Source organism: Phaseolus vulgaris, chromosome 8, assembly GCF_051622355.1.
Source record: "Phaseolus vulgaris cultivar YP4 chromosome 8, ASM5162235v1, whole genome shotgun sequence".
Taxonomy (NCBI): Eukaryota; Viridiplantae; Streptophyta; class Magnoliopsida; order Fabales; family Fabaceae; genus Phaseolus; species Phaseolus vulgaris.
In genome coordinates, this window is record NC_143505.1 from 24,989,030 (window position 1) to 25,013,959 (window position 24,930).

The following is a 24,930-nucleotide window of genomic DNA, read 5'->3' on the forward strand; positions in this document are numbered from 1 at the left end:
GTCCTCAAGAGTCTCACAAGTATGAGTTCTTACCTCCGGTTCAGACAATTGAAGTTGTTGTTCGACCAAGACGGGTTGTTGTTGCCTTCACTGATATTGTTTTCCAAAATATTTGTCCTCATTATTCTTCTCTAGTAATGATGTTAGTGCATGGTCTTTGTCATCCTCCCTAAGAATGAAATCCTGCAACAAAGGAAAAGGTGTCAACTCAAGATTCTCAGCTTCTTGAATACTCCCCACTGAAGCTTAGAAGTACGAAAGAAAGACTCTGTTTCATGAAAGGTGACATCCTTGGAAACATAGACTTTACGACTTTGAGGGTGATAACATTTGTACCCGTTTTGGTTGGGGGCATAACCGATGAAGACATTTGATGGTGCGAGGATCTAACTTACCCCGATAAGGACTATGAACACGGACAAAAGCAGGACAAGCAAAGACACGAATATGAAGACTAGTCAACATGGGAATAGAAGGATAGAATGTGGTCATAAGCTGAATAGGAATAACACCCTGTAGAACCCGAGAGGGTAATCTATTAATCAAATAAGTGGCAGTCAAGACTGCTTCCCCCTAATAAGATCTAGGAACAGATGTTTGGAAAAGTAAAACTCTAGTAACCTTAAGGAGATGACGATTTTTCCTTTCAGCAACCCCGTTTTGTTGAGGAGTGTCCACACAGGTTAATTCATGAACAACTCCATTTTCCTGAAGGAACTTGGAAAAGTTTTGGTTCACATATTCTCTTCCATTATCAGAATGCAATCTCTTAATTGGATTTTCAAATTGTGTTTGAATTATTCTGTAAAACTTTACAAACATGTGAAAAACTTCAGAATTATTTTTCATGAGGAATATCCAGGTAACCCGAGTACAATCATCAATAAATGAAACAAACCATTTTGCACCCCATACATGTGAATGAATAAGATCAAAAGGTTTAGAACTTTTATTACCATTGGGAAGAAAAGTTGTCCGATGGTGTTTAGCAAACTGACAAAGATCACAATGAAAAGACTCAACAGACACTTTTGTAAATAAAACAAGAAATAAGCACTTTAGGTTACTAAATGGAGGATGACCAAGACGTCTGTGTTGAAGCCATATCTGAGAGGATGGCCAAGATTCACGGCCTTGCTGAAGATTAGAAGTGTGTGCCTGTAGTCTAGCACACTTTTTATTTTCTTCATGCTGTAAATAATATAATCCCCCCTGCTCTTTAGCAATTCCAATAGTCTTCCCCATGGCAAGATCCTGAAAAACACAATGGGAATGAAAAAATACCACTGCACAATTTAAATCTTGGGTAACCTTTTGAATAGACAAGAGGTTATTGGATAGTTTGGGAACATGAAGCACATTTTTAAAGGAAATGAAGGTTGAAGGTGAATGTTAGCACAACCAATAACGAGGGTATTGGAACCATTAGCAATAGTAATATATTGGTTACCAGATAAAGCAGTGTAGGATGAAAAATAAAGGAATGAGGTGTCATATGATCAGTAGCACCAGAGTCTATAATCTAGATATTTTCTGTACTAGAAGCATTAAAGGATAAGAAACTAGAACTCTTACCACTCATAGTAAAGGAACAATAGCTAGATGTCTTACTAAGGGAGTCCATGAGAGTTCAAAACCAACTGAGCTTTGCAGATTGGCAAAATTTGATCCTAATCACAAAAAAAATTCGCTGGAAATTTTTTCCGGCGGCGGTTTCCTGTGATCGGCGGTCGGTGGTGGCGGTCGGCATTGGTGGTCGGCATTGGTGGTCGGCGGTCGGTGGTGGCTGTTGGCGTTGGTGGTCGGCGGTTGGTGGTGGCTGTCGGCGTTGGTGCTCGGCGACGATCAATGGCGGTGGCAGTAACGATCAATGGTGCAAGGTGGTGGTCAATGGAGAAAAGATAAGGAAAAAACAGTTGTAGCAATTATGGCTGCCCAAAAAAATAATTGCAGCAATGAAGGCTGCCCAGAAAAATAATTGCAGCAATGAAGGTTGCTAAAAAAAGATTATAGAAGCAGAGTCTCCCAGATTAGGAGCTCTGATACCAAGTTGAAAGAAATAGATGAAATATATTTTTGAGATGATTTACAAATGTGATTACCGTCTCAATTTATAGAGTGTTTACAACCTAATTAAAGAAAGAAATAATAGGTAATGAAAGCAAGAAATAATGGGTGATTAAAGCTTTACAAATAAAATGAAATCAAATCACTAACAAATCTGTCCTAATAAGTAGAGAATGAAATCTGCACTTAATTACATAATAATTCTCTTGATTATGCAACACATTCTCTTGCATGTCCAATCGTCCTTTTGAGCTCTTGTCATGTAAAATACAAAAGTTGCTATAAAAAAGAACAGTACATGAAAGATCTTTGAGTTTTTGTACCTAAATCATATCAGGGGACAATCTAGGGACATGAAGGACAATTTTTAAGGTTATGGATTGACTTATTTGTACCTCTCCTTGTCCTCCTCCTATGAGATTTCCATCTATTGTGGAAATTTTCTTGCTGCTAGGATATGGAGAATATGTGGAGAAGTATTTGGGGTGGTGGGTTCATATGGTTAGTGGCTCCAGAGTTTAGTATCCAATAGTGAGAAAAAGGTGTATCTGAAGTATTAAGACAAAAAATAAAATAAAATGGAAACTTACTAGAATGTAAGCGAGAATGTACTGTGGACTGGACATTCTGCAATTCTCCAACAGTTTGGAATCCGTCCTTAGTTTCCATTCCAGAAATCACAATGTCATCCATATATAGGTGGATTATGCATCAATAAAGGTTGGAATAGTGATCAGAGTTGCGCATCAAAGAAAGCTAGAATATGTTCTTGGGGGTAAACAATGAAGGATGCGATTTAGGGATGTAGACAAGGTCAGAGCCTCCCAAAGATAGGAGCTCTAATACCATCTCAAATTAGAACAAATAGTATATTTGTTTTGTATTTCAATAATGAGGCCATTGGATCAGTAAATACACGAGCATGTTGGTTTTAGGAAATATAGATAGCTAATTCTAAGGAAACAAACACTTGTAAACGTGGGATCGTTTTTAAATACATAATCCTAGTATTAATAGGAAGATACAGCTGCAATAAAGAATTAAATTATAACAAGGATAAAATACAAAACTTCCTAAGGATTTGACTAGCATGGACAACATGAAGTTATTGAGGAAGCTTAGCCATTTGCTTTCTTAAGGATTCACCTTGTTATCATAGAATCTTGTTCTGTGCTAGAATGACATCTTGAGTGCTGGATCAAGCAAACCTTTCTTTTGATCAAATTGTTTGTTGTGTCCATTTTGATAATTTGTAGAAGCAAAAGCGTATTCATCATAGTTTTGCCAGTTGTTGCATCTACTATATTTTTGTTTGAGGTTTCAATCCATGATTTGAGCTACATCTTCAAAGCCATGACTTGGGCATTTTCCGAGTAATGTTTTAAACTACTCCCATGTCTCACGTAATGGTTTATTTTCTCCTTGCTTGAAAGTAGAAATTTCAGATTTAGCACTTATGTACCTGGATGGTGGGACAAATTGATTCCAAAATTTCTCTTTTACAACACTCTAGCAGGTGAAACGTTGATTTAGATGAGATTGTAGCCAAGACCGAGCTTTCCTTGCTAGAGATAATGAAAGAGCAAAGATAAAAAAATTCATCTCCTTCTGGAATACCCATAGTGCCACACAATTCAAAGAATGTAGACAAATGAGTGTAGGAGTCTTCATGATCCATTCCTATGAATTGATGTGTGGATATCAAACTTAAGAAAGTTGGCTTCACCTCCATTGCCTTGGTTGTGGGTGGAGCTAGTATACTGGAAAATTATCTAGGCCCTTTTTTCATAGCATAGTACCCTAGAGTCCTTTTGGGTTGATTTGGTTGACCTTGATGTGGATCCATTTCAGCTATGGTATTAGAAAATATGGGTTGATGGTGAGAAGATTGATCTTGCTGCTCTTTCTATTGTGCTTCTCTTTCTTCCTTTTTTTCCTGGCTGTTTTTTAATCTTTAGATCAAATTGTAATTAATATGTAGGTGGCTCAATTGCATACGTGACTCACAAAAGCAAACAGATTAGTCGAAAATATGAAAAAAGAATACAACTACATATAAACAAAAAGGTCACTAGTTATAGGTTGAACTTATGAAGAAAATAGTTTAGGACACAAGTCGCGGACAATGGCACTAGAAAACTTATTGGTTTATTTTGGCAAGTGCACCAATTTAACTGAAGTTGACAATAAGGGTTAAGGTTGTCGAACCACATGGACTTGGCAATGTATCTATCTTTATCACAAGTTTAATTCTTGTCAATTATATTTATAATAGGAAATTCATTTTATTCCATTTGTGTGAACTGAAATTTACAATGGTTCAAATATTCAAGTTAAAGGTTGTTTGAATGACATTTAAAATTTAGTAGATAGAAAGCGGTGATTGGACTTTATTCACCTCATCCATATTCCAGTCATCAATATCAATATACAACATTTTTCCATTGATATAAGTGCACATTCTAAAATTTCTTTAATTGATTTCTCAAATATAATTAGTCTAAGAATGATTTTTGAATTTTGATTCCTCGAACATACAACAAACATTCGAGCATTTACGATTGAATGTTAGACTATATTGAAATCTATTCCTAGTTTTTGAATGTTTCAACAAATCTCATTGATTTTAGAGTTTAAGAACTGCTTTATAACCTGAACTTAGATTTTAAATCTTAAAACTATGAATAAGATAAATTTAAGCATTAAACACAATGAAATGAACAATATATATAAAATGGAAATGAACAATATATATAATATGGAAATGAACAATTTGATATATTATATATATATATATATATATATATCACTAGAATATTTCAAAGATGAAGATTACATCCAATCCTAAACGGGGAGGTCTAACTGCTCATGGCACAATTACAAATTAGAAAATCTAAGGGAACCTAAGAAGGGAGCAGTTCCTTACACAAATCCAAGCTTTCCTTTCTCTATCCTCAGATCCTTTCCCCTCTCTACCTTTCATTCTATAGTCATTCAACGGTATGTGTTGGAATCCCGCATCGACTAGAGATAAGGACATTTCATAGTATACAAGTGAATGCAAATTTCATCTTATAAGTCAGTTTTATAAGGTTGAGTTGGGTTTAAAGTATACTTCTTAAGAGTATGTTTGCAAATTAATGAATTTTCGCTGAAGTGAGATAGGTACTGTAAGATGAAAAAGGTATTTTGCTTAAGTGAGAATGTTTTACTCAGGTAAAAGTAATGCAAAAACAACACTTATTTTTTAGCCAATTTTGCTCAAGCGAGAAAGTGTTGCTCAAGGGAAAATTGTTTTGCACCAATGCTTTCTTAGTGGAGACCCTCTCAAGCAAGATTAGGGATGCTTTTCCTTCATGGTTGCTTGAATTATCTTCTTTGACTTACTTTGTTTTCCCACTTGTTTTAATCATGTTAAATTTCCATTGGTATGTTTAATATTTCTGTCGTTTCTGGAGCCAAATCCTGCATAAAGATTTGCACAAAATTTTGTTTTAAGTCGGGATTAATTATACTAGAACTTTAAAACATATAATAAGTAGGTGTCCTCTTAAGGTTCTGTGTTTGTAATGAATTTTGGCACTTATCAGTTACTTTGACAATTTTTTCTGCATTATTGTCATTTTGTTATGTTAACTCAGCATATTTTACCCGGCAAAAGGGCTGGCTGTTTAATGTTTATCAGATATCCTTTGCTTCTTGATATTGTTGTTTTACTTGCTTAAGAGTTTCAGTATTTTTAATGAACTAATAGTGGTGAATTTAGTCATGTCATGTAAACATGTATATTTTTTTGTTGCTTCCTAGCTGCATGATTATTTATCATTGTTGTTTGATATCTTGTTTGTTCACATACAAAGGCTGTATTATCATAAAAATTGTTAACTTGTGCATGCTTTTGAATTTTGCTTCAGTCTTGTTTTCCCCTAATTCACCAAATGTAAAGCTGAATACAAGGTTTACCATATTCTCATTCAAATACAAAATCACCGTGCAATTCTATTTTTGTTTATTTTGATGTTTGTTATGGATATGGACAGATGGGACTGGGGAAGACTTTGCAAGCTATCTCCTTTTTAAGCTATTTAAAAGTGTGCCGGTTGTCTGATGGGCCATTTTGTGAGTGAAGGAATCTTTGTTTAATTTGAGAATTTATATTTTTATCTTGAAATTCATGTTTTGAAATATTTACGTCTTATGCTTTTATTTTATTTTCAGTGGTTATATGCCCTCTAAGTGTGACTGAGGGTTGGGCGTCAGAGATAGTCAAATTTACCCCCAAACTAGAAGTCTTCAAATATGTTGGTGATAAAGAAAATAGGTGCAATCTACGCAAGAAAATGCATGAACATGTAACAACACAGCCATCAACGATGAATGTGAGTACATATGGAAGTTGTTACATGGGAAAACCATAGAAAACACAACTTATTTGTATAACCTGGTGACCTGCCAATTCTAAAAGTATGATCTTTAGCAATCAGCAAGCACAAATGATGCAATTTGAGTGTACCATATTCTCTCTCATTTTGTGGAAAAGCCAATAGGAGGAAAAGAAAATAACAATGTTATTGGAATCAGACCTAAATGACAATGACATGAAAAGTCTTTTTCATAACGTAGAATTAAGAGTGTTAGAATGTCTACTAATTTCATTTGCTGGAACTTTTATCAGGTCTGATTGCCTTTTGATGTGTGCATTGACATGAAAAGTCTTTTTCGAAACCAAGTATTAAGGGTGTTTGAATGTCTAATAATTTTCATTTGCCAGAACTTTTATCAGGTCTTATTGCTTTTGATGTGTTCAATTGCATGAAAAGTCTTTTTCAAAACCTAGTATTAAGGGTGTTTGAATGTCTACTAATTTTCATTTGCTGGAACTTTTAGCAGGTCTTGTTGCCTTTTGATGTTCTATTAACTTCATATGACATTGCACTGATGGATCAGGATTTTCTTTCTCAAATACCATGGCAGTATGCAATCATTGATGAAGCTCAAAGACTTAAAAATCCATCTAGTGTATGTTGAAAAAACTATTTAATGGCCTATGTTTGGTAGTGTTTGTTAAAAATATGCTTTTGTATATAAAACTTGTTTAATTAGGTCCATTTCAGTAATGTGGTGGTAGTTATTACATATGGTACGTTTTGGAGATACTACATTGATTAGAAATATTTTCAAACTATTTATAGTATGCAAACTTTATCTTACAAGTTAGTTTTGTAGGGTTGAGTTAGACCTAAATGACTTTTGTAAGATGATATCAAAGTATATTCTAGCGAAGTTTGTTAGGTCTATTATGCCAGGTGCTATCAGATTACTATCCGACCATCTACAAATATCTAGTCCCATGCTCGGGATGTCAAGTCTTGGGCGAGGGGGTGTGTTGGTGATCTTATATTTATTAGAGATATTGCCAAATTATAGTATATAAGATGATGCAAATCTTATCTTATGAGCTGGTTTTGTAAGATTGAGTTACGTAAATTCACTTTCTAAGAATATGAAATTATAAGGATGAATGATTTCAGTCTCTAAACAAATCCAAGTCTAGAACACAGATTCAAGCCCTAGAATAAGGCTAGCCAGCAACTAAACAATGGGAATCTATCCATGAAATGATTCAATCCTCATAAGGAAAGGAAGTTACAATAAAAACCTCTTATGAAATGAGAACAAAATGGTTATGTTGAAGAAAAAAAAACTTATTGTCTTCATTGAAACATTTTGCACAATTATATACATCTTCTAGAAAAAAAATCTTGAACATATTTTAGGTAATTGACCCTTTTGAATTAGCTTGAAAAAATCTAAGCATCAAAATCATAACTGACAGTGAAATAGGAAATAAAAATATGCTCAAATAAATAGGAAGATTCTGTAGATATTTACCCTACAGTTTGTTTTTCTTGGTTTGTCAACAACCTCCCATGATGAGTTTCTTTCTAATGCATCTATCTCCTCTCTTATAAATTGAGTCCAATGTTCACTTCTCATGGCTTCTTGGATTGAAGTAGGAATTTTTATAGCATCAATAGTAACAATAAAGCTTTAATTTTTATTAGAAAGATTGTAAGTTCCAACACATTGAGAAATAGGATATGTAACACATATGGTTGTTGTACCGTCCTGGTAGTCGGAAGTGATGACGTGGCACCAAGCTACAGTGTAGGCGTGTTGACGAGCGCCAGGTTGGCAGAAGAGAAGGAAGTCGGGGGGCTCGTGAAGTCGCCAGTTATTAAGTTGGCGTGTTCCGATCTCCAGCATACCAGGCGATCGCCCAGTTGAAGGTAAACTCAGGCGACCAAGCGATTGGAGATCGCCGGAGCAAGCACATTGCCAGAGATGAAGGTGGAGCAGATTATGAAGGCGGCCGGCGAGACCACAGGGAAGGTGTACGATAGCACCCTAACTCGCCTGTTCCAGTAAAGATCGCGCTCCCAAGTTAGCTATGCACTGGGCAGTACCATGCATAAATAACTTAGCCAAAAAGGGAGTCAGAAGCAGCGCCCAAGTCAAGGAGGCTCCAGATGATGGCACGTGTACGACTGGATGCGAGCCACGTGTCCCAGGTCTGTAACTGCCAGGAGAGAGAAAGTGACCAGGTATATAAGAGTTCTCAACGAACTTTCTGAGGTACACACGTTCAGATTATACTCTTTACGCTTGCGAGTTCTAGAGCTGACTGTGAGAGAGAACATTGCATGGTTCCTTGAGATTTCTTGTGTGTTCTTGCTCTTAGTATTTGGTGGTTTGGTCACTGACTTGGGCGTTGGAGTGCGATCGGCCGCAGCGGCGCCGCTCTGTTCTTTTGCAGGTTCTTGAGGTAGATTTTGAAGAAGGACGGAGGTTCGAAGCGGTGCACAAGTCGATCCTTTGACGAGGCAGGTTCCAACGTTCTGGTCAACAGGCAGGATCAGTTGTCAAACTCGCGAGTCTATGTAGACTCGTGAGAGCTCCGTAGACTCATAAACTCGTAAGAGTTTACTTTTGTATTAAAAAAAATTAATAGTGTAAATAACTACATTTAGTCCTCCAAATTCAATTTCTGCCAAAAAAAAAAATTTGCAGCAACTATTCCCAATTAAAAAAAACAGACTTCATTCTGCAGCTTAATTAAAAAAAAAACCAATTTGGAGCCCATCTTCTATTCTGCAGCCCAAGAAAAAAAAAACAGAACCCTAATCCCTTCCCTACCCTAATTTCACACCACCCATCTATACCCTTATATGATGAACGACAATCGCACGAACCACCTAAAACCCGCAACCACCGACAAACCACCTGCAACCCGCAACCACCGACAAACCACCTGCAACCCGCGAACGCTCCGCTCGACGCCTCACTCCACAGAAGCAGACGCAGTCCACAAAAGAAGCAAATGCAAATGAAGATGAAACGCGAAACCCTAAGGTCAGTTGGTTTCATTTAATTTCCCTATTCAGAACGACACCGTTTTGGGTTAAAAAGAAAACCTAGTTGAACTCGCCAACTCGGACTAGAGTCGCGATTCTGCTCCGATTTCACTGAGTTTACGCTGAGTCTGCCGAGTTTACTCAAAAAGCGAGTCTACTACCGAGTTAACTCGGTAGGACCAAGTAGATACGTAAACTCAGATGAGTCAACGAGTTGACTCGCAAGTTTGATAACCATGGTAACACATGCTCTTCTACCTTTTCTTAGCAAAAAGGATTAATATTAGACACTGACCTTGTCACTGTTGCCTTTAGGGATCCTCACATCCAAGTCAGACAACTTTTGCTCCAAAGTCAAAGTGGGTCGTCACTTTTTCCTGTAGGTTGGTTCGATCCCATTTGTGGCGGCATCATTACTTGGATCTTGACCATCAAGCAAAGATAAATATGGTAATGACAAAAAGGAGACATCCCCCGGATTAAGTGTTTTCTCCCCCTAGAGCTTAGGGCTGACAAAAATGGATTCTGTTGAAAGGTGACATCCATGGTGATATAGACATGATGACTCTTAGGATGATAACTTTTGTACATTTTTTTAGGAGGATAAACAATAAATATACATTAACGAGCTCTAGAATCTAATCTACTGCAATTAGGCTTTTTAGAGTGAACAAAAACATAATTAAATACTCAACTAAGGTAGACTTGACATTAAAAGAGTAGAGGGAACAAAAGACAAAAAGGACATCATAGGAGTAACGCAATTTAAGATACAAGTGGCTAACTTGATAAGCCATGTAGTAGTTAACATAACTTCTGCCCAATAGGTTCTAGTAACAAACATTTGGAAAAGGAGGGCTTTTGCTACCTTTAGAAAATGATGATTTTTTCTTTCTGCAACTCCATTTTGTTATGGAGTGTTAACACGTGTTAGTTCATTAACAATACCATCACAAAACAAATTTGGAGACTTCTTGCTTTACATATTAAGAACCATTCTTGATTTTGGACCAGACGGAAAAAATTAACAAAAATTTGAAAGACCTCATTTATTTTTCACAATGTATGTACACGTGAAATCAACAAACAATTTTGTTCCAGAAATAGATTCTAAAATAAGTCCCCCAACATCAAAGTGAATAAAGTTAAATGGGAAATTACTACTTTACCATATATGATATAAGATGCACGATGATGCTTTGACAGTTGACATATATCACATTTCAAAGAATCAACAAACTCGGTAGAGGACTGTTACAATTAGGAAATAATTATTCCATAATTAAGTGTAAATTCCATTATCTATTTATTAAGACCAATTTAATATCTTTCTGTGACTTGATTTGATTTGCATAGCTTTAATTACCTATTATTTCTTTCCTTAATTAGGTTGTAAATAGTCTATAAATTTAGACTATAATCACATTTGTAAACACATCTCAAAAAATACATTCCATCTATTTCTTTCAACTCGGTATCAGAGCTCTGGATCTGGAGACTCTGCTTCTGCAATTAATTTAATTTTAGGCAGCCTTCATTGTTGCAATTATTTTTTTCTCGCATCCTTCATTGTTGAAATTATTTTCTTGGGCAACCTCATTGCTGCAACTGTTTTTTTCTTCGTTGACCACCACCTTGCACCGTTGACCGCCGACTGTCGCCGCCAAAAACTTTTTCGGCAAGTTTTTTTAATAAGACCACCATCGGATTTTTACCGATCTGCTAAGCCCAATCAATTTTGTCTCATTGCTGCCAACTCTTATTGATGTTGGAAGGAAAGACAACCCCTCTTAGCCCCAATGATCTGCAGGTGTTGCAAGGCAACTATCGTCTTGATGGACACAACTACCTGCAATGGGCTGTTACGTACCCAGAAATCACACACAAAGACACCACAAAGGCACAGATAGAATTACTGAAAGACCTCCCTATTATTAGAAATGTACACTGTATTTGAAAACAATCAAGGAAACAAGTTTTCCTTCTCCACAGGAATGACCCTGTTAACAAGCTGACTTTACAAAAACCAACCCTTTCCCCAAACCGGTTGGTATTTAAAGACCAACCCTTCCTAACCGCTAACAGCCACCTACCCTCTACTTCTCCTCTGATATACTTTCCACACTCTCTCTTTATTTCCCTTAAGTTGTGTCCTAACATTACTCCCTTCGGACAGAACAACCTTGTCCTCAAGGTTGAATTCGGGAAACTGGTCCTGGATGATCTTCACGTCTTCCCATGTCGCCGCGTCCTTATCCCCCTCATTCCAGCTCACGAGAATCTGCGGAATGTTTGTGCCGTGGACGACTCGCTCCCGTCTATCTAAGATCTCTGTTGGATAACAACCGCCCACCTGCCCTTGCAACTCTTTCGGTAATTCCGGTTGTATTTCGTGCGACCCTATAGCTAGCTTTAGTTGGGATACATGGAACACCGGATGTATTCGAGCCGCGTCCGGTAATTGGAGTTTAAAAGCCACCGACCCCACTGCCGCTATAACTGGAAAAGGCCCATAGTATTTGGCTGCCAATTTTGGATGCAGTCGAGTGGGCATAGACAACTGCTTATGAGGCCGAATCTTCAAGTAAACCATATCTCCTATTTTAATTGGAGATGGTCGTCTATGGCAGTTGGCAAAATGAGACATTCGAACCTGTGCCCTCCTTAGATGAAATTTAAGCTGGTCTAAGGCCTCATCCCGGTCCCTCAAATCCTGCTCCACTGCTTCCACCATAGTTTCTCCTGGCACAAAGCGCGCTAATGAGGGGGATGGCCGACCATACACTACTTCAAAGGGTGTGCATTGCGTCGCCCCGTGAAAGCTAGTGTTATACCAATACTCCGCCCATGGAAGGAACCTCGCCCACAACTTTGGTTGTTTTGAACTAAAACACCGTAGGTACGTCTCTAATGTTCTGTTCAAGACTTCGGTTTGACCATCCGTTTCGGGATGATACGCCGTGCTCATCTTCAACGTCGTCCCCTGCAGCTTAAACAACTCTTTCCAAAACAAGCTTAAAAAGGTTGAATCCGTGTCACTCACAATCGACGATGGGATACCATGTAGTCGTACTATCTCTTTCACAAATACCTCCGCGATGGTTCTTGCCGAATACGGGTGTTTCAACGCAATGAAGTGTCCATACTTGCTTAGACGGTTTACTACCACCAAGATTGCGTCCTTGCCACCTGATTTAGGAAGTCTAATAATGAAGTCCATGCTTATCTCTTCCCACACTGTTTTCGGAATCGGCAGTGGTTGAAGTAGGCCTTGAGGCGAGCACGTTTGATATTTATTTTGTTGGCACACCCCACACGCTTGGACATACCCATTGACAGATTTTTTCATGCCCATCCAATGTAGAGACTGACCTATTCTCCTATACGTGCGAAAAATGCCCGCGTGTCCCCCTAACGGAGTAGTGTGAAACTCGTGCAATAGCCTGGGTATCCAACTAGACGACGCTGATATCACCATCCGCCCCTTATAATGTAATCTTCCATTCTCTAGGGTGTAATTTCCGTGTGTCTCCGGATTGATTTTTAACTCCTCCATAATCTTCTTTAACACCGGGTATCGTTGATTTTCTTCTTCCACTACTTCCACGTCCGTCCAATAAGGTTTGGACAAGACCTTGATTTCCGCCGTTCCTTCTTCCTCTTCCTCCCATCTTCGTGACAATGCGTCTACCACTCTATTAGACGCTCCAGGTTTATACACAATGTCAAAGTCATACCCCAGTAATTTGGCTAACCAATTTTGTTGGTTCTGGGTGGTAATCCGCTGTTCCAGGAGATACCTCAAGCTCTTCTGGTCTGTGTATACTGTGAATTTCCGCCCCAACAGATATGGTCTCCAATGCTGTATAGCTAACACCAAAGCCATTAACTCCAGGTTCCATCCAATTTGTCAATGGAAAGATGAATATTGAAGTAATTAGTATAAATAGATGGATCTGGCATAATGACTGCGGAAGAAGCCATAGTGGCAGTGGAAGTGGAAGAAGCCGTAGAAGATAAGGACAAATCCAATCACTGGTTAATTGGCGGCAGCAACAAAGATGAAGGCTCCAACAATGATTCTGGTAGCGTCTCCAGCGGAGGCTCCAATGAGATTCCGGCGACGTCTCCGGCGAGATTCCGACGGCGGCTCCGGCGAGGTAGTGGCAGCTCCGGCGAGACAGTGAGGCGGTGGCTGGAAAATTCCAATGAATAGTGGGTTCACCAATAAAAATTGAACCCTAAACCCTAACCTTATGCTCTAGATACCATATTAAAGAAAAGAAAGAATAGGGTAAATCTCTTGTGTATATTGAACACATAGAGTTATGTTTATATAGGAAAAGAAACATATGGGCTAAGCCCATTACATAAATATGAGATATATAACAATATCTATAATATCTTATAATATCAAATAATATCTAATTATTTATAATAATATCTAATAATATCTAACAGATAGCATGAGTAAACCTTCCAAACCAAGCACGAGGTGATTGTTATAGACCATACTAGACCTTCTTAAGTCTACAAAACTTATTCCCTTCATTAGTGGCACCATAACTAGGTGGAATCTGCATGCACACTTCTTCCTCCAAGCTTCCATGCAAGAAGGCAACTTTAACAACAAATTGATGCATTTCCCAAGCAAGGTGCATTGCTAAGGAGAGGAAAATCGTGATTGTATTTATTTTTGCCACTGGAGAAAAAGTCTCTTCATAATTGATGCCATAAGTTTGGGTACCTTTTGCATCCAACCTTGTCTTATACCGATCTAGTGTGCCATCAGACCGATACTTAACTGTGTATATCCTAACTGCAACCTACTTCCTTCTTATCCTTTCGTCTCTCTACAACCTCCCAAGTGTCATTCCTTTCTAATGCACCCATTTCTTCATTAATGGCTCAAACCCAATTCTCATCTTTTAATGTTTCTTGTACTGATGTAGAGATTCTTATAGAATCAATAACTGAAAGAAAACTCCAGTGTTGCATAAAAAGTTTTTTCTGTAGACACAAATTGGGATATAGGATATTTGGCACAATATTTTTTTTCTTTTCTCAAGGCAATACGTAAATCTTCTAGGTTAGGTTCAAAAGCGGTATATAAGGTGTCCTCAAAAGTCTCATGGGTATGAGTTCCTACCTCTAGTTTGGACAATTGAAGTTGTTCGACCAGGATGGGTTCTTTTTGCATTCGCTTCCTAAAATATTTGTCCTTATTATTCTTCTCTGATAACGGTTGTTCGACCAGGATGGGTTCTTTTTACCTTTGCTTCCTAAAATATTTGTCCTTATTATTCTTCTCTGGTAACGGTGCTAGCGCAGGGTTTTTGTCATCCTCCATAAGAGTGAAATTCTTTAAGGAAAAGGTGATAAGTCAAGGACCTCGGCTTCTTGAATACTCTCCCCCTGAAGTTGAGAACTTGGAAAGAAGGACTCCATTTCATGAAAGGTGATATCCTTGGAGACATAAACTTTACAACTTTGAGGGTAATAAGATTTGTACTCCTTTTTGTTGAGGCATAACCGATGAAGACACATTTGATGGCCCGAGTATCTAACTTACCCCGATAAGGACTATGTACATGGACAAAAACAGGACAACCAAAGACACAACTCTGACGACTAGTCATAATGGAATAGAAGCATAAAATGTGGTCATAAGCTGAACACGGCTAACACCGTCTACAACTCGAGAAGGTAATCTATTGATTAAATAAGTAGCAGTCAGGACTCTTCCCTCAATAAGATCTTGGAACAGATTTATGTAAGAGTAAAACTGTAGTAACCTAAAGGAGATGACGATTTTTCCTTTTTACCACCCTATTTTGTTGAGGAGTGTTCCCACATGTTACTTCATGAATAACTCCATTTTCCTTAGGAACTTGGAAACATTTTGGTTCACATATTCTCTTTTATTATCAGAACACAATCTCTTAGTTGGGCTTCCAATTTGTGTAAATTGTGTTCGAACCATTCGGTAAAAATTGACAAACAAGTGAAAAACTTCACACTTATCTATCATGAGGAATATCCAGATAAATTGAGTACAATCATGAATAAATGAAACAAACCATTTTGCACCCAAGATATTAGGAATAGGTGAAGGTCCCCATACATCTTAATGAATAAGATCAAAGATTTAGAGTTTCTATCATTCTTAGTAAGAAAGGTTGTCCGATGGTGTTTAGGAAACTGGCATAAATCACAATGAAAGGATTTAACAAACACTTTTGTAAAGAAAATAGAAAATAAAGACCTTCCGATAATAGAGGATGACCAAGACGTTTGTGTTGAAACCATATCTGAGAGGATTACCAAGATTAAGGGTTTGGCTGAAGATTAGAAGTGGGTGCCTTAAATGTAGCACACTCTTTATTTTCTTCTTGCTATAAGTAGTATAACCCACCTTACTCTTTAACAGTTCCAATCGTCTTCGCTGTGGCTGGATTCAGGAAAACACAATGGGAATAAAAAAATACATCTGTACAATTTAAATCTTGGGCTACCTTATGAATAAACAAAGAGGTTATTAGATAGTTTGGGAACATGAAACACATTTTAAAAAAAAAAGGAAGGTTAAATTATGGACTTCTTCTCCATGCTTGTGTAGTTTCTTGGCTTTTGATGGATGATGGAATGAAAGTGAGTTGCGGAAGCTTGCTTGAACTTAGCGTTCTTTTGTTCTTTTGACCAAAGCTCTAATTCATGTTTTGATGACTTGGAGGTCTTCTTGAATATGCTCTGTACATTCCTTTATTCTAGAGTTGTCCTCTTTTGATTAGGCCTACAAAGATAAACAAAAGTCCTATTAGGCCCATATTTGCAAGTAAGTCCATAAACAGACTCTATGTCTTCATCCTTCTTATTCTGTGGTTGTGTGTGGCTGGACGGTTGCCATAAGAAAAGGTGGATGTTATCACAACCAGGAATGTGGATATTGGAACCATTAGCAATAGTAATATGTTGGTTACTAGATAAAATAGTGTAGGATGAAAAATAAAAGGAATACAATGTTTTAGTTATGATTAAAGAACTAGAGCTAGATGTTTTACTAAGGGAGTCCATGAGAGCACAAAACCGACTGAGTTTTGCAGATTGGCGAAATCGTGTGATAATGGGAGCGGTTATGTTCACAAAAATCGTTGAAATATTTTTCCAGTGGCGGTCAGCGGCGGTCAACGATGGCAGTGGGCTGTCAACGGTGAAAGGTGGCGGTCAATGGAAAAAAAGGCTGCAGCAATGAAGGCTGTTCGAAAAAAAGGTAGCAACTATAAGGCAGTCCAAAAAAAATGCAGACTATGGTCTAAATTTATAAATTATATACAATCAGATTAAGAAAAGAAATAATAGGTAATCAAAGCAAGATATAATAAGTAATTAAAACTATACAAATTGAATCAAATCACCAAAAAATATCAAATTTGTCTTAATAAATAGAAAACAGAATCTGCACTAATTATGGAATAATTATCTCCTAATTACACAACAAAGTGTTTGTGTGTCTATTAAAGTGAGTGAGATAAGGGGAACTTTGCCTATATGTTATACAATTTATCTTTGGGAATTTATATGATCAATTGTTATAATATGAAAATGTGATAGATGAGACGCCAAGTATAGCAAAACGATTAGTATTTAGTTTTACATAAATATATACAATCCATTTCATGTTCTTAATTGTTTAGGATGCAATCATGTAAATCATAAATTTCAGATAGTTGAATGGTGAAATTTAAACAATGTTGTGTTCATTCTTTGAGATTATTGGTACTTGCTAAAATTGTCAAACATTAACAGGTTCTATTTAATGTTCTCAAAGATCGCTACCTAATGCCAAGGCGATTGTTGATGACTGGCACACCCATTCAAAATAATCTATCTGAACTGTGGGCATTGATGTGTTTTTGCATGCCTTCTGTCTTTGGTACATTGGATCAGTTCCTTTCTACGTTTAAGGACATCAGTGATCTTTCATCAGGTAATTTTAATTTAATTTATGATTGTATTGAGTTATTTTGGTTCTTCTAGAAGTTTGCTTTACGATGATGGAATCTTAGTGCTCTTTGGTTCTTCTATTAGGTAGTGTTATAATCCCTTGATTTGTGTTGCATTCAATATTTCCTTGTACAATCTTGATTAGATACTTGAGAAAAATACAAAAGAATTAGAATGAATTTGAGATAGTGACGTTCCCTCTCTTAGAATCTCATATTTATAATAACTTTGGATACATGAGATATAATGTATGAAAGGTAAAAGAGGGGAATATGAAAAACTATAACTAGGAAGCAATGTGGAGAGCAACTTGGTTGTCAAAATCCATCTTAATCGGGTGAATCTCACAAAAATCTAATTCTTGGAGCAAATGTTTTACCCATATAAGTTCACAAGTGAGGGATACTATTCCTCTATTGATGCGAGTTGATTTTAGATTGGTACATTTTAGAGGTTTCACTTTTGTTTAAGCTTTTTGAATTAACAGAATTGGCAAGAAGCTTAAAGAAGATTGCCACTAGACACGAACTTAATCAAGTCGTCAAGTAAGTGTGAAGGTTATCTTCTAGAGGGAAAAAGAGAAAACTCAATATTATCGTGAAGATGATGAATTGTGGAATTAAAATAACATAAGATGGAAGGAAACAAGTTGATGATCGAATAGAAAATGATGTGCAAATAAGCAAATAGAAATGATAATAGGTGTAAGGAATAAAGGAAAGGTGAAAGACGAGGAAGCTTATGGAATTGATGGAATGAACACGCCACTTGGAGTGATGAAGAGTCGCCACTTGGAGTATACTCTCACAAAATAAGACCCACAATTTAGGAGAAAATACTGACTAAACACTCAAACAAAGTTTCTTTTATATTCAATTTCAACGTGTGAATACAAGAGGCAAGACACTCTATTTATAGGAGAGATTGCCTTGGAGAACAAGAGTGAGAGGGGTAGGGGCGGAACTATGGCGAGACTTATAGAAACTAGGTATAGCCTAGCTAATGCCGCACCATATGGATGGTTTCTAGAAGGTAGGTTAAAAAAGTGAACATGGGGCAGCACATGGAGGTGTAGTTGGGTTTGGCACAAGCTCAAATTATACTAAGTACACCCTATTCCAGCTTATTCTTCTAATTGGGGCCCAAAGTTAGCCTAATGTATTTCCTTGAGTTTGTCTAGTAGAAAGATCAGAAGAAAAATAATTGATATTCTTTTCCATGTCTGGTTCTTTTTCTACTGAGGCTCTTCTGAGGTTTGGTGGGACTTGTTCTTATATGCTGAGATGACTGACCTAGTTGTGAAGTTTCTGTTGCGTCCTTAGTCATCTGCTTGTCGAGTTGGGTTGTATCATCTATACTCAATTTCATCTGATGATAGAGCAACAACATTTTGTTTCTTGCATTTCCAAGAGATAATATTTCCTCCAAGCAAAACACAATATCCTGTAGTATACCTTTTGTCGATAGGAGCACTGTTCTAGAGGTTTTTTGAGATATCTTAGAATACAGATGACACCATTCCAGTGATCATTACAAGGATTATGCATGAATTGACTCACAATACCAATTGCATAAGAATATTTGGTCTAGTAATAATAAGATAAATAAGTTTTCCAACCAGTCTTCTATATCTTTTTGGATCAAAGAACTGCTCACTAATTTCTGATTTGGATCCATGGGACAATCCACTGGTTTACAATCAATCATACTTGTCACTTTTAGGATGTTAAGAGCATATTTCTTTTGAGAGTTTACAACTCATTCCTTTGATTGGGCTACTTTTATAACCAAAAAATGAGATTTCCAAGACCCTGGGTCTAAAAATGAGTACATAACATGTCACCATACACTATTAAATACACATTTTCCAAGGAAGGTGTGACAATAGAAAACATAATGGTTTGCCTCACCGTGTTTCATGCCAAAGGAATGGATAATGTGGTTGAACATCCCAAACCAAGTCTGTGGAGATTGCTTGAGAACATAGAGAGAGCGACACAACTTATAAACCAAACCATACTCCCCGTGAGCAACAAAACCAGGAGGTTGCTCCATGTGGATTTCTTTTTCTTGATTGAGTTAGTAGAAAAAATATCTAATCAGTGAAGGGGCCAATTAGGAATGGCTGCCATGGGAAGGAAAAGTTTGACAATAGTAACTTTGGCCACTGGAGAAGAAGTATCACTGTAGTCAAGCCCATCAATTGGAGTATATTCTTTAGCCACCAATTGAGCTTTGAGGCGATCAACTTGGTCGTTAGGTCCAACCTTAATGGCAAATACCCTTTGAAAACCTACTATAACAAAAAAGACAAAGGAAAAATAAGGTGACAACATGTGGTAGCTAAGAAAATTGTAAATAGTTTGAGGATTACAGGTAGATTAAGTACCTTTGCGAATGGAAATGGGCCAACTCGAGTCATCATGATCAAGAGTTGTAGTATTAGGTGATGATTGGAAAGAACCTGCTGAAGAGAACTCACCTTGTGGTATTGGACTGGCCATTTGGTTTTTGTGTTGATAGGTAATAAAATGTGGCGAAGATTGTTTTCGAGGATTTTTTATGGTATTCTGGGTCTTGGGTGCAGAATGACCAAAAAACTCAGCTAAGGGCATAGGTAGGACATGTTGCAGAGAATTGGAACTGTGTGTAGAAGGGGAGGGAAGAAGAGAGTTGGTTCAAAAATTGTGACATTGGCAGACATGTAGTACTTGGTTTTAGGAGAGTAACATCGATATCCTTTTTTGAAATGGAGAACAACTTAAGAAGACATTTGATAGTCCAGATGACGGTTTATGTAAACCTAGAGAGTTATCATGGACAAAACATACACAACCAAAAGCACGTGGAGTGATATGAAAGAAGGGTTTTTTGTAAATAAAATGAAGTAGAGGACTTTATTTTCAAGTGAAGAAGGCATTCTGTTACTGAGGAAACAAGCAATTAGGATAATATCACCCCAATGATGAATAAACATATTTGCATCTAACAATAAGGTACAAGTAGTTTCAACTAGATGTCCATTTGATCTTTTTGCTATATCGTTATGTTGAGGTGTGTGAGGGCAAGTAGACTGATGTAAAATGTTGTGAGCTTTAGGAGTTTAGATAAATTAGAGGAAAAGTATTTTTTAACGTTATTGCTTCATAAGACTTTGATTAACTTTCCAAGCTAATTTCTGATTTCATTAAGGAAAGAAGTAAAGTATACAAAACTTTAGAACTATTTTTCATTAATAAATTGTAGTGCATCTAGAAAACTCATAAATGAAAGTAACCAAATATATAAAACTAAAAGATGACACACGACTTGGTCGCCAAATGTCAGAATGGATGATAGAAAAACAAAGTTACATATAGATTCAAAATGTTTAGGAAAAAAGACCTGTCATGTTTTTTTAATTGACATGATTTACATTCCAAAGTTTGGAGACTATCATGTTCAAGAACCATCTTTTTTAATTTTGACAAAAAAGGATCACCTAAGTGTTCATGTATCAATTTAGGAGATGAGAATGCAAGACAAGATATAAATGAGCAAGCACCTAGGTAGTATAGGCCTTTAGATTCATGTCCTCCGCCAATCATCCGACCCGTATCACGTTCTTGTAGAACAAAGAGTTTGCATCAAAAGTTACTGAATAATTCAATGATTTAGTTAACTGGCTTAAAGAAATTAGACTAAAGGGAGATGCAGGAACAAAGAGAATAAATTCTAAGATTAAAGATGGAGAAAGAGAAATTTCACCAGTTCTTTGGGAAACTACTTTAGATTCGTTGGTCAGCGTTATGAAATGAAGTATTATAGAAAAAGATAGAGAAAAGAACAAAGAGATATTACTAGAAATATGATTAGATGCACTTGAGTCAATTATCCATGGATTTTGAATTCACACATTGTGAATGTAAGCTGTTGACAAGTTGAGAGTTGTAAATGATTTGGCTACGATGTTGGATTTGAACCTTAAATATTTTTGATATTCTTCACTAGAGAACTTTGGCTCATAACCTTCCAAGTTTGGAAATGTTAGCTGTCTTATTAGGAAAGCCATGTAAAGAGTAACAGTTCTCTTGGGTGTGACCTAGTCTTTTACAATATGTGCATTGAGGACATTCTCTATCACCACGCCCTCCTCTAGTGCCACGACTTCTGTTTTCATGAGTAGATATCATTGTAGAAGACTCAACAAATTCTTAACATAGTCTATAATACAACAGAGAAGAACAACAAACAATCAAGGGTTTCTAGAGAGCGAAACCTAGGGTTTGAAATGTGAGAAATCGTGTTTAACACTAGAAGACTCACCGAAAGGTCCTAGAACAAAGAATAAAGGATGGAAATGGGCTCAAAAGGATCCAGCGAGTCGAACAATGGTGATCTGGGAAGATTCTGACCATTGGAATTCGGCATGTGAGAACACACGCCTAGTGCAGCGCAACAGTTGAATGGCGTGTGATGTCGCTTCTGAATTTATAGTATATAAGTGAGGACAATCCTCACCTTACAAACTGATTTTGAGAGGTTCAAGTTCTTTGGAATTATTATGCCACCTTTATGAGACGCATGTTAGACGACCCATAAATATCTAATCACACGCTTGAAATGTTCATTCCTCGTCATGAGAAGGTGTGTTACTCGACTTTCTAAAGCCGGCTTATAAGGTTGTGTTAGGCTTAAAGTCCACTTCTTAATATGGTATCAGAGCCATTTCGAGCCTATCTTAATGAGAGTTTGTTGGGCTTGTCAGACCACCCACTATTAGACCACCCTTCAATATATAGTCCCATATACAAGTTGGCAACCTCGGCGTGAGGGGTGTGTGTTGGAGATCTCACATCGACTAGGGATTAGGACATTTCATAGTATATAAGTGGGTGCAAACCTTACTTTTTAAGCTCGTTTTATAAGGTTGAGTTAGGCTTAACGTCTACTTCCTTAATATGGTATCAGAGTCATTTAGAGTCTATCCTAACGATTGTTTGTTAGGCTTATCAGGCCACCCACTATTGGACCACCCGTAATATATAGTCTCACACACGAGTTGGAGGGTCTCGGCGTGAGGGATCTGTGTTGGAGATCCCACATCAACTAGAGATAAGGACATTTCATAGTATATAAGTGGGTGCAAACCTCACCTTATAAGCTGATTTTATAAGGTTGAGTTAGGTTTAAAGTCCACAATCCACTTCTTAATAGTTACAACTCCCATTGTCAAGTTGTTATAAATGAACTAGTTCAGATTCTATAGTTTATAGCTTTTGTAAATAAAATTTCATCAATACATAATTTAATTTTTGTTAAATTTGTTTTCAATAATCCTTAAGTAGTGATATAATATTTCTAAAGGCTGTAGGGAATTTTAAATTTTCCTTGCTAGCTTTTCCATTCTTGCTAACATAAGATAGAATGTTTCTTGTTGCGTACCCTAGGATGATGCAAAAGTTTAAACATTATAAGTGAATAAAATAAACTTCTTTAATCCCTTTCTACTGAATGGAGTTTTGTTTCTAAACAGTTCATAATGCTCCAAAGGTAAAGGAGAGGCTTAGAATTTTAAGAAGTGTAGTGGGAGCCTTTATGCTTCGGCGTACCAAGTCAAAGCTTATCGAGTGTGGAAATTTAGTGCTACCACCTCTTACTGAGACAGTTGTGTAAGTTGTATCTTATTCTACATGGAGACTACTTTGAACATTTTATTACAATTTCAGCTATAATTACGAAGTTGTTTTGAATATTACAATTGTATCCAACAGGTTACTTCCCCTTGTCATTCTCCAAAAAAAGGTCTATGCATCAATATTGAGGAAAGAACTCCATAAGCTACTTGCACTATCCTCTGGAACCTCAAATCATCAGTCACTACAGAATATTGTTAGTCAAGCTTGATTTGAACATTTCATTTAGCTAGTTTTTTTGTTCAACTATTTTTGGGGTGCATTTCAAATTACATGTTGATGTTAATTAAATTCAAACTTGCCCTTGATTTTTTTGTAATTATCTAACTAATAATTTTAGCACTAGTAAGTAAAAATAATGAGTACCATTTGTAAAGTATGTATACTTTGGTATTATCTTTTGCTTGTTCCATTCACATTTATGGAAAATTTGATTCACATATATAGGTGATACAACTAAGAAAAGCATGCAGCCATCCTTATCTCTTTCCAGGTATTGAGCCTGAACCTTACGAAGAAGGAGAACATCTGGTTCAGGTAACTACCACTCTTATTTTATACTTGATACCTTGGGACATATCTTGAGTTGTTAAGTCATATTGGTTCTGGTTAGATGACTGCTATTTTTGTTCATTATTGAACTCTAAATTTCTTGTTAGTGTGTATGTCCCACTTTGGAGGGAAATTAGAAATTTGAATAAATAGATAAATATTTTCTCTAGTCAATGTATTTAGTTGAAAGTCTTTGTTAAATATTTTTAGAATAGGTATTAAATAAAGGTAGGAAGTAGTTGTATTGGAATAAGGAATCTAATTGTTGAGAGAAAAGGATGCCATTCTGTTAATAAGAAAACAAGCATTTAAAATAGTATCGCCTCAATGATGGATAGGTGTATTGGCACCAAGCAATAAGGTATGAACAGTGTCAACCAAGTATCTATTTTTTCTCTCTGCAATATCATTTTGTTGAGATGCGTGACGACGAGTAGACTGATGTAAAATGACATTTGAACTCAAAAGAGCAGAGAAATTAGAGAATTAGTCTTTGGCACTGTCACTCCGTAAAATTTTAATTACTTTGTCAAATTGATTTTTGATTTCATTAAAAAAGAATGTAAAGATAGACAAAAGTTTAGAACGGTCTTTCATAAGATAAACCCAAATACATTTTGAATATTCATCAATAAAACTAACAAAACACCTAAAACCAAAAGATGAGACACAATTCGACCCCCAAATATCAGAATGGATGATAGAAAAACAAAAAAATTTCTTGATTAAGACTTTTTAGGATAAAAAGATCTAACAGTTTTCCTAGTTGACATGCCTCACATTCTAATATTTGAAGACTACTAAGATTAGGGACCATTTTTATTTACTTAGCCAAATATTTCTTTAATTAAAGAAAAATAAAGAATAGGGTAAATTCCTTGCGTATATTGAACACATAGGGTTATGTTTATATAAGAATAAAAACATATGAGCTAATCCCATTACATAAATATGAAATATCTAACAATATGTATAATATCTCATAAGATATAATAATATCTAATTATATATAATAATATCTAACACTCCCCCTCAAGCTCGTGCATATAGATCATATATACCTAGTTTGTTACAAATGTAATCAATCCTACGCCCTCGTAAGGGTTTAGTAAAAATATCTGCTAATTGATTATTTGAATTAACAAACTCAGTCATAGAATTTTTTCTCGAATGAAATGACTTTCAATTTGAATATGTTTCTTTGCTCCTTTCATGAA

The 24,930-nt window shown here is 36.5% G+C and overlaps 1 protein-coding gene across 13 annotated transcripts in view; it reads left to right on the plus strand.

The window, feature by feature from the left end:
* ASG3 (SNF2 domain-containing protein / helicase domain-containing protein) overlaps positions 1-24,930 on the plus strand; it is a 53,624-nt gene that overhangs the window by 5,975 nt on the left and 22,719 nt on the right. For 6 of the 13 annotated variants that reach the window (XR_016514824.1, XR_016514823.1, XM_090293861.1 and 3 more), the window contains exons 2-8: positions 6,108-6,186; positions 6,286-6,446; positions 6,955-7,086; positions 17,289-17,469; positions 23,002-23,137; positions 23,240-23,357; positions 23,609-23,698. Coding sequence is in view for 10 of the 13 variants with exons in the window: in XM_090293861.1 (XP_090149987.1) it covers positions 6,108-6,186; positions 6,286-6,446; positions 6,955-7,086; positions 17,289-17,469; positions 23,002-23,137; positions 23,240-23,357; positions 23,609-23,698 (897 nt within the window). In the remaining 3 variants the exon portion in view is untranslated. Of the gene's footprint in view, positions 1-6,107; positions 6,187-6,285; positions 6,447-6,954; positions 7,087-8,948; positions 9,044-16,614; positions 16,753-17,288; positions 17,470-23,001; positions 23,138-23,239; positions 23,358-23,608; positions 23,699-24,930 lie in introns of those variants that run through there. The other 7 variants (XR_016514825.1, XM_090293857.1, XM_090293855.1 and 4 more) reach the window with 4 other exon arrangements.